The following is an 11,084-nucleotide window of genomic DNA, read 5'->3' as shown; positions in this document are numbered from 1 at the left end:
TGCTTGACTCACTTCAGTACATTGTGAGTTAAAACATTTTGTGCATCATATTTTCAAACCACAGATTCCACAAATAGCATGTGTGAAGAATTGACCCTGAATTTCCTTTCACTATTCAGAAATAATGGTATTGTTCTTTTTTAATGGATTGTTCAGCCCAAGGATGTTTGTACATCTCTGCACTTGGAAACAGTTAAGTTATTAAGCACAAGCTTTCATGATCCTTCAGACAGTGTTCACCTGCCTACATTTTAGAACATCAAACATAGAACTGTACAGCTCAAGAACAGAAACTTTGGCCCACAATGTCCATGCCGAATATGATGGCAAGATAAACTAATCTCCTCTGTCTGCCCATAATCCATAACACTCCATTCCCTGCATATCCGTGCACCTGTCCAAAAGCCTCTTAAATGCCACAATTATATCTGCCTCCACCACCACCCTTGGTACCAATCACTCTTTGAAAAAAGACATTCCCTGCATAAATCCATTAAACTTTGCCCCTCTCACCATAAAGCTATGTCCTCTAGTCTTTGATGTTCCCACCTTGGGAAAAAATTCTAGCTGTCTACTCTATCTATGCCTCTTATACTTCTACCAGGTCTCCCCTCATCCTCTGATGTCTCAGTCAAAACAATCCAAGTTTGTCCGACCTATTCTTGTACCTAATGCCTCTAATCCAGGCAACTATCTGATGAACCTCTTCTTCACCCTATCCAAAGCCTCCATATGCTTCCTGCAAAGGGGACAACTAGAAGGTAAGTAATACTAACCAAAGTCATGCAAAGCTGCAACATGACTTCCTGTCTCTAAATATAAGAGTATACAGATATATACTTTGGCAGCACAGTTGCTGCATTACAGCGCCAGAGACCCAGGTTCGATCCTGACTACGGCTGTTGTTTATACGGAGTTTGAACATTTCCCCCGTGACTTGCATGGTTTTTCTCCAGGTGCTCCAGTTTCTTCCCACACTCCAAAGACGTAAAAGTTTGTTGGTTAATTGGCTTCAGTGAAGTTGTACAAATTCTCCCTAGTGGGTGGGATAGTGCTAGTGTACGGGGATCGTTGGTCGGTGTGGAATTGGTGGGCCAAGGGGCCTGTATTGCGCTGTATCTCTAAAGTCTAAAGTAAAGTCTTATAATTATAATGCTTTTACAGGAATATTTTACCTACTCACAATGTTCACCTTGGCTGAAATGGGCTGGGACAGTTCATGAAAAACTACTGAACTCCTGGTTCCTCTGTCAGATCGAACAGCAGTGCAATGACAGGTGTACTGTCTGATTCACCTCTACCCCAATGTGGACATTAGACTTCTTGTCCATGAAACTGACATGCTACAATGTTGAGAATTATGTTCTGCACCCTGTATCTTCCCCTTTGATGCATCTATTTTACTTGAGTTTGACTTGATTGTATTTATGTATGGTATGGCTGATCTGTTTGGTTAGTCAAGCACAACAAGGCTTTTCACTGTACCTCAGTAGACGTGGCAATAATAAACCCAAACCTAAATCTAACTATGCACACGGAAAACTTCACATGCCAATCGCAATCAGTCTGAAAAAAAGACACAAAGTGCTGGAGTAACTCAATGGGTTAGGCAGCATCTCTGGAGAGTATGGAAGGGTCCCAATCAGAAATGACACCTATTCATATTCACTATAGATACTGCCTGACACATTGTGTTACTCCACTTGGTGTCCTTTTTTAGTAAGCCAGCATCTGCTGCAGTTCCTTGTTTCTACAATCAGTCTGAAGAAGGGTCCTGACTAGAAACATTGCCTGTCCATTTCCCTTCATATTTGCTGCCTGACCCGTTGAGTTACTCTAGCTCTTTGTGTTTTACTCACTTGCCGACTGGTATTTCCCAGGAAACCTTCTTTTAAGAGAAGGAATAGGTGAAGTTTTGGGTCGAAACCCTTCTTCAGACCTAAATCTGAATCATGAGTCTGAAGAAGGGTCTTGACCCGAAACCTCACCCATTCCTTCTTTCCAGAGATACTGCCTGTCCCACTGAGTTACTCCAGCATTTTGTGTCTATCTTCGGTGTAAACCAGCATCTGCAGTTCCTTCTTACACAACCGTCTTTTAAATCCTACAAACCTTTCAACTTCTGCCTCAAGGTGTTGGGGTGGCACATTTCTTCAGGGCACTGCAAAAATCTAGGATGAATAATTAACTGCAGTATTTATGGGATTATGTAGTGAATGATCAACCAACAGATCTTCTTTGACTGACTTCAACCTATAAGTTTCCATGATTCCCTGTCATCTTTGCTTTAACATTTTTCCAAACGTGAATTTATAGCTGATATTGTTAAACGTTGATATATCATGGCAGATTTATGCATGTCCCACCTTCAAACTGCAGAGCTGAATTTTGTCAGTGTAAGTATCATGTATTGATTGCCATTGCTATATAACATGTTTAACACCAACCAGGGTTAAATTTCTAGACTTGATGATTTCCTCATATTACAGTAACTATTTTGCAATGTCAGCCCTTCCCGCACATCCAACAGAGTCATAGTTTACCACAACGCCACCTCGATTAGAAGGTATTAGAAGGGGAGACTGGACAAACTTAGATTGTTTTCTCTGGAGCAGCAGAGGCTGAGGGGGTGACCTGATAGAAGTCCATAAAATCACGAGGGGCATAGAAAGGATAGACAATCGGAACCTTTCACCCCAGAGTAGAAATGTCAGACTAGATGGTAAAGCTTTAAGGTGAAAGGGGAAAAATTTAAAGGAGATGAACGGCAGGGTGGCGCAGCGGGTAGAGTTGCTGCCTTACGTGCTTGAGGCGCCGGAGACCCAGGTTCAATCCCGACCACGGGGTGCTGTCTGTACGGAGTTGTACATTCTCCCCGTGACCGCGTGGATCTTCGGTTTCCTCCCTCACATTAATGTAATTTGCTCAGCTGCATTTTTGAGATCAAACACATGTGGGGAGTCTCAGCGTTGTTGTGGACACCGGGAAGTGCCTGGGCTGCCGCCACAGAGACCACCACCATGCAACTGAGACCCAGGTGAGTGCGTGGATTGGGGCTGGTGAGAAGTCGCCGCACTGTGAATGCAGCCAGCGATCCAAAATCTGAGGTGCTCTCCAGGGTGGGGGCTCTGGGTTTGGGTTAAGGTTAGGTGGGATGTGAAGATGTGCTGGTAGTTATGCGGGAATAGGGAAGAGAAAGGAGAAGGTGGTGGGGAAGGAAGGGGAGGGGGAGCAGATGAGGAAAGGGAGGGTTTTAGGGATGAGGAAGGGAAGAGAGGGTGTCGTGGGAGAGGAGTGGGGAGTAGGTGGTAAAGAAAGGAAGTAGAGAGGGTGAGGAAGGGAGCAGATGAGGGAAGGAATGTTTTTTAGGGATGAGGGAAGGGAGGGGATTTAGGGACGAGGTGAGGAAAGAGAGAGGATGAAGTAAGGGAGGGAAGTGGGGGAGTAGTTGGAAGGAAGGAAGTGGGGATGAGAGAAGGGATAGGCTGAGGAAAGGGAGAGGGCAGGTGAGGAAGAAGGTGTGGGTAGAGAAGGACATGAGAGGTGAGGGGAGAGGATGTGAGAGGATGCAAGGGGAAGGAAGAAAGACATAAGGAGAAGGATGGGGAGCCGGGCCTTCAGGTGAGATGATAGACAAACCATCTTTCACCATGCCAGGTAGCTGCTGTTTGGCTGTTCACCACCCAATCAGCCCATTGTGGGCAAAACATAAACACTGTGGGAAGATTATAAGACAGGGAAACAGATTTAGGCCATTTAGCCCATCAAGTCTACTTTGCCATTCAACCATGGCTGACCTACTTTCTCTCTCAATCACATTCTATTGTCTTCTTTCTCCCTGTAAACTAATCAAGGCCTACCAATCTCTGCCTCAAAAATACCCAATGTCTTGGCCTCTACCGCTGTGTCTGCAGCAATGAATTCCACAGATTCACCACCCATTCCTCCTCATCTCCATTTTGAATGTATGACCTTTTATTCTGATGCTGTGACCTCTGGTCCTAGACTCTCCTATTACTGGAAACATTATTTCCACATCCACTCTATCTAGGGCCTCGATACCAATCATAAAAGTAATGCTTGCTAGGCAATCTTCTTCATAAGAAACAAAATTCGTAAAGTGAAACACTTTGTAGTGATAGCAGAGACTGAGACACATGAGAGCAGGTGGAAAAAAACGAAGGCAACAAAAGCTGTGGGAGCACGTGCGCGTGCGTTTGTGCGTGCACAACTGATCCGGCCTGCATGAAGTTGCATTTTGCCCATTCCGACCATGAGCTAAAATTACTTTGGCACCCCTGGTTTAGAGGAATATGGGCCAAATGCAGGCAGGTGGGACCTGCTTCGATGGGGCTTCTGGGACGAGTTGGGCCGAAGGGCCTGTTTCCGTGCTGCATGACTCTATAACTCTACATGGTTTAATGGCCTAGAAGTCGAGTTGCTAGCCCTGTAATCCAGACAGATTGCTCTTAGGATAACAAACACAGAGGCATTTGAGTTGTAGATGGAGCTTTTTAATCAACACTTTACTCATTGTGTTACAAATAGCGCAAATAATCACATTACATCTATGCACACAGCACATCAGTAGAGAAGAACATGGGGTGGGGGCACAAAGAACTAGGAAATACAGGCATACGTCTCGTTTGGGGATCAGGCATCTTAGCTTTGGACGTAAGCATGTATTAGTTTTCATTCCCGGCTCAGGCATTTTGCTGAAGTTAGACACAAAAAGCTGGAGTAACAGTGGGACAGGCAGCATCTCTGGAGAGAAGGAATGGTGACGTTTCGAGTCGAGACCCTTCTTCAGACTAGTCAGGGGAAAGAGAAATGAACGATATGCAAAAAAGTAACGATGATAAAGGAAACAGGCTATTATTAGCTGTTTGTAGAGTGAAAACAAGAAGCTTGTGTGACGTAGGTGGGGAACGGTAGAGAGAGAGGTTACTTGAAGTTAGAGGAATCCGTTATCATACCGCTGGGCTGTAAGCTGCCCAAAATGAGATGCTGTTCCTCCAGTTTGCTTTTAGCCTCACACTGACAATGGAGGAGACCTAGGACAGAAAGGTCAGTGTGGGAATGGGAAGGAGAATTAAAGTGTTTAGCAACCGGGAGATCAGGTAGGTCCAGGCAGACTGTAACCAGATCTGTTCAAAATCTCAACACCTTCAGTTATAGATGTTACAGGTCAGGAAGGATGTGTTGGCTTTGTTCTACCGAATAGTGAAAGGCCTGGATAGAGTGGATGTGGAGAGGATGTTTCCACAGGAGAGTCTAGGACCAGAGGGCACAGCCTCAGAATAAAATGGAATTCATTGCCACAGATGGCTGTGGAGGTCGTCAATGGATATTTTTAAGGTGGAGATTCTTGATTAGTAAGGGTGTCAGGGGTGATGGGGAGAAGGCAGGAGAATGGGGTTGAGAGGGAAAGACAAATCAGCCATGATTGAACGGCGGAGTAGACTTGATGGGCCGAATGGCCTAATTCTGTTCCGAGAACACATGAACATAAACTTATGAACTTTGGAGTGGAAAAAGCAGAGATTAAGCCAGGAATGAGTGTAGGGCTGAAAAGTTGAATGAGGACACAGCTTCTCATTTTCTTGGGGATAGAAAGTTAAGAAATGGTCTGTAGTTTAAGATAATCACAAATAAAACACAAAGCGCTGGAGTAACTCAGAGGGTCAGACAGCATCTGTGGAAGGAATGGATAGACAACGATTTGGGTCGGGACCCTTCTTTAGTTGCTGCAAGTAGGCTAGATGGAGAGGTAGTAACAAGGAACTGGAGATGCTGGTACCAAAGAAAGACACAAAATGCTAGAGTAACTCAGCGGGTCTGGAGAACGTGGATAGGTAACATTTCAGGTCTGTACCCTTCTACAGACCCATCACCAATCCGAAACATCACCAATAGTGCTCTAGAGATCTGCCTGATCCGCTGAGTTACTCCAGCAAGTCGTGTCTTTCTCGAGATGGAAAGCAGCTATTTTGTCTGGAGGGATAAGGAGGTGGGACCATTTAAAGTTCTTGCCAGGATATCAAGAGGAAACACATCTTGAGGCTGAGGAAATTCTCTCCCAGTTAATGAGGTATCAATGAAAACTTTGAAAACTGGAGTAAAACAGAAAATATTGAAATACTTGGGAGGTCAGGCAGCATCCATGGAGAAAATATATGAATTAATGGTTCAGATCAATGACCTTCGATCGAGGCACCAAACTGAAATGATGAATCTCCATCCCTCTCTCCACAGTTGTTACCTGACCTACTGAGCATTTCCAGCATTCCGTTTTACCTCAGACTTCCAGTATCTGCCGAATTTTGCTTTTTCAATATCAAGACTGAGTTTGACAAATGTTTGTTGGTCCAAAAAAAGAATTAAGGGACAATCAACCAAGGCAGGTAATTGAGTTGACATAGATGAGGAGTTGAGGGCAATGGGGAACTGGCATAGAGGACGATTCAAATCCAACATAGTGTGGCACAGTGGCTCAGCTGGTAGAGCTGCTGTCCCACAGTGCCAGAGAACTGGGGCTCGATCCTGACCTGGGTTACTGTCTGTGCGGAGCTTGCACGCTCTCCCTGTGACCGCGTGGGTTTCCTCCGGATGCTCCCGGTCTCCTCCCACTTCCCAAAGACGTGCGGGTTTGTAGGTTAATTGGCCCTCTGTAAAATTGCCCTCCAGTATGTAGGGAATGGATGAGAAAGCGGGATAACGTAGAGCAAGTGCGAATGGTTGGTATGGACTCAGTGAGCTGAAGAGCCTATTTCCACGCTGTATCTCTAAACTAATCAACCATGATCACATTGAATGACAACAGGCTTGAGGTGCCTTGAACTAACTATCGCTTCATGTTCATGTGTTCCCATTGAATGAAGGAACAGGCTTGAGGGGCAGAATGGCCTCTGCCCTTATGTCTAAGCCATGCGAGATCAAACTCCCCCACTGTTCTGTACACAGTAAGTTTCCTTTAAATTCGTCACTTCAAGTGATTATGATCCCTGACCAAAAGCACTTCAGTAAGACTTGAGGTTAAATACAATGATAATCATGGGCGTGGATCATTAGGAAATAAAATCACTTGCTGATTGCTTAGCCTCAGAATAAAAGGACGTACCTTCAGAAAGGAGATGAGGAGGAATTTCTTTAGTCAGAGGATGGTGAATCAGTGGAATTCATTGCCACAGATGGCTGTGGAGGCTGTCACTGGGTATTTTTAAGGCGGGTTCTTGATTAGTCCGAGTGTCAGGGGTTATGGGGAGAAGGCAGGAGAATGGGGTTGAGAGGGAAAGATAGACTGACCATGATTGAATGACGGAGTAGACTTGATGGGCCGAACGGCCTAAATCTGCTCCTATGAACTTATGAACACATGAACTATAATCCACGTGTGGTACGTAGTGGGAGGCCGGTGAGAATTATTTTGTGAACCTCCTTACAAATTCTCTTGCAGCCAGTCAATATAACGTCCCATGAGCTTCTGACCGATGGCAAAGTTGGTTGGCCAGGTGATAAACATGAGCACGCCGTGGAAGCAATCCTCAAAGTGCTCAAGGGTGACCTGGACCCCGGCTCCCCGCAGTCTCGTGGCGTACATGACCCCGTCGTCCCTCAGCACGTCAAACTCGCACGTCATGATGAAGGCCTGAGGCAGGGTCCTCAGCTTCCCGTCTGGAACCAGCAGCGGGGCTGCCCTCGGGTCGAAGATCCCGGGAACGCTGGCGGAAGAGGTCCCCTCGTTCCCCCGGCCGGGCGGGGAATACTTGTACTGCTTCCTGAATTTCTCAGGCAGAAGGACGCTCCAGTTTATCAGGCTGTTCAAACCTCTGTCTTCATGGCCGGAATGGGTATTGTCCTTCATGTCCTTCAGGAGCAACTTGTCCCGGCTAAAATACTCACTCCAAAACCTGACCATGAGGTTCTTGGGCAGGATGGGCATGTTTTCGTTTTGCTGGTAGGAAGGAGTGTTGAAGTCAATTGTCTGCAGTGCAGGGTAGATCAACACTTGGATCTTGATTTCAACTTGAACTTTAGGGTCCTCCTGGATCTGCAAAACATCCCCTTTGTTATTCAGTGCACAACGTACAGTAACTAAAGATGTGAGCTGTACCTTTTCATACCTCTAGTTACCTTCTCCCCTGACTCTCAGTCTGAAGAAGAGTCTCGACCCAAAACATCACCTATTCCTTTTCTCCAGAGATGCTGCCTGACCCGCTAAGTTACTCCAGCATTTTTTGTCTATCTTTGGTGTGAACCAGCATTTCAGTTCCTTCCTACACCAAATTTGTCTTTAGCTGATTTTAGAGATACAGTGTGGAAACAGGTCCTTCGACCCACTGAGTATCAGCTGACCAGCAATCACCTGTGCATTAGTTCAATCCGACACCCGAGGGGCAATTTACAGAAACCAATGAACTTTCAAACCCACATGTTTAGTTTAGTTTAGTTTAGTTTAGTTTACTTTTAGTTTAGTTTAGTTTAGTTTAGTTTAGTTTAGTTTAGTCTAGTCTAGTCTAGTCTAGTCTAGTCTAGTCTAGTCTAGTTTAGTCTAGTCTAGTCTAGTCTAGTCTAGTCTAGTCTAGTTTAGTTTAGTTTAGTTTAGTTTAGATAGACACAAAATGCTGAAGTAACTCAGCGGGTCAGGCACCATCTCTGGAGAAAAGGAATAGGTTGACGTTTGGGGTCTAGACCCTTTTTCAGACTTTAGTTTAGTTTAGTTTCGTTTAGAGATACAACGTGGAAATAGGCCCTTCGGCCCACCGAGTCCATGCTCACCAGCGATCACCCATACACTAGTTCTATCCTAAGCACTAGGATCATTTTACAGAAGTCAGTTAACCTACAAATCTACCTGTGTCTTTCGAGTGTGGGAGGAAACCGGAGCACCCGGAGTCAAACCCACACGGTCACAGAGAGAACATATAAACTCCGTACAGATAGTAACTGTGGTCAAGATTGAACCTGGGTCTCTGGCACCGTAAGGCAGCAGCTCTACCACTGCGCCATTACACTGCGTATAACTTTGATGGCCTCCCATAACTACCTGTTGAGCCACCGCTGCCGCGAGGTTGCCTCCGGCACTGTCCCCAGCTACTGCCACCCTGCCGGAATCCACCAGGTATTGGGCCAAGATATCACGCTGGAGAAAGTACGTCACCACGGCATAGACATCATTAAACTGATCGGGAAAATGGTGCTGCGGTGCCAACCGATATCTGTAAGATAAAACAGGCATCGTAAAAATGTATGAATGTACAATAATAAAAAAGATCAAACTCCCGGAATAAATATAATTTTGTCAAGGTTATTTTCTAATAAAAAAAAGACCCTTAAAATTGGTCTTGACTGAGCTAAGAATTCTTGAGCATTAGAAGGTTGGAGGTTTTCTGTGTCCAAACAAGCTCAATTTATGAGAATGATCCCTAACATAAGGTCCTAACATGCGATAAGCGTTTGACGGCACTGGGCCTGTACTCGCTGGAGTTTAGAAGGATGGGCGAGGACCTCATTGAAACTTACCCAATAGTGAAAGGCCTGGATAAAGTGGATGAGGAGAGGTTGTTTCCACTAGTGGGGAGTCCAGGACCAGCCTCAGAATAAAAGGACGTACCTTTAGAAAGGAGATGAGGAGGAATTTATTTAGCCTGAGGTTGGTAATCAGTGTAAATCGTTGCCTCAGACGGCTGTGAAGACCATCATTGGGTATTTTTAAAGCAGAGATTGACAGATTCTTGATTAGTAAAGGTGTCAAATGTTATGGAGACAAGGTGGGAGAATGGGGTTGAGGGAAAGGTGCAGTACACTTGATAATTGATTGAATGGTTCAGTAGATACTCTCCCAGCTGACTGTGCCTGAACCCCTCTGTCGGTGGATCATCAACTTCCTGACGGACATGTGAGGCTGGGAAAGCACATCTCGGACCCGCAGACCCTCAGCATAGGAACACCGCAAGGCTGCGTACTCTCCCCTCTCCTTTGCTCTCTCTACAACAACGACTGTACCTCCACAGACTCCTCTGTCAAGCTCCTCAAGTTTGCACATGACACTGCCCTGATTGGACTGATCCAGGATGGGGAGGAATCTGCCTACAGATGAAAAGTGCCACAGCTGGCGTCCTGGTGCCATCGCAACAACCTGGAGCTCAATGCTCTCAAGACAGCGGAACTAATTGTAGACTTTCGAAGAGATCCCCCTCCGCTCCCCCCACTCACCATCAACAACACCACAGTCACATCTGTGGAGTCATTTAAGTTCCTTGGAACCATCATCTCCAGGGACCTTAAATGGGGGGTCACCATTGACTCCACAGTCAAAAAGGCCCAACAGAGAATGTACTTCCTGCGGCAACTGAGGAAACACAATCTGCCACAGGCAATGATGGTCCAATTCTATATTGCTATCATTGAGTCCGTCCTCACCTTCTCCATCATGGTCTGGTTTGGCTCAGCCACCAAGCACGACATCCGGAGGCTGCAATGGATCGTTCGATCAGCTGAGAAGGTTGTTGGCTGCAACCTTCCCCCCATTGATGAACTGTACACTGCAAGGGCCAGGAAGCGAGCGGGAAAGATCATCTCTGACCCCTCTCACCCTGGCCACAAACTCTTTGAAGCACTTCCCTCTGGAAGGCGACTCCGGACTGTCAAAGCAGCCACAGCCAGACATAAAAACAGCTTTTTTCCGCGAGTGGTAGTTCTACTCAATAACCAAAGTCTGTAGTCTCTTTTTTGCTCTGGTTTATTTTCACCCACATGTTTAGACCGTAATGTTGTATCCTTATTGTTTTGATGTGGTTATGCTTTATTCTTAATTGTTAACTGTATGTTTGTGTTGTCATTTGTGAGCGGAACACCAAGGCACATTCCTTGTATATGCATACTTGGCCAATAAACTTATTCATTCATTCATTCATTCATTCATTCGTTCGTTCATTCATTCGTTCGTTCATTCAGATACGATGGGCTGAATGACTTATGAACATAGGTTCTTATAAGGTCATAAGGAATAGGAGTAGAAATAGGCCATTCGGCCCATCAAGTCTACTGCGCCATTCAATCGTGGCTAATCTATCTCTCCCTCT

The 11,084-nt window shown here is 45.5% G+C and overlaps 1 protein-coding gene across 2 annotated transcripts in view; it reads right to left on the bottom strand.

The window, feature by feature from the left end:
* Positions 1–4,504: 4,504 nt before the first annotated feature.
* The window catches only part of LOC144599515 (arylacetamide deacetylase-like), a 37,816-nt gene continuing 31,236 nt past the window's right edge, over positions 4,505–11,084 (bottom strand). For both annotated transcript variants that reach the window (XM_078410487.1, XM_078410488.1), the window contains exons 4-5: positions 9,047–9,218; positions 4,505–8,050 (exon numbers count right to left, since the gene is read on the bottom strand). In XM_078410487.1, coding sequence (XP_078266613.1) covers positions 7,439–8,050; positions 9,047–9,218 — 784 coding nt within the window. In that variant the 3' untranslated portion in view covers positions 4,505–7,438. The remainder of the gene's footprint in view (positions 8,051–9,046; positions 9,219–11,084) is intronic.

The sequence above is a fragment of the Rhinoraja longicauda genome, chromosome 13, assembly GCF_053455715.1.
Source record: "Rhinoraja longicauda isolate Sanriku21f chromosome 13, sRhiLon1.1, whole genome shotgun sequence".
Taxonomy (NCBI): domain Eukaryota; kingdom Metazoa; phylum Chordata; class Chondrichthyes; order Rajiformes; family Arhynchobatidae; genus Rhinoraja; species Rhinoraja longicauda.
This window is presented reverse-complemented; position numbering and strand designations above follow the sequence as displayed.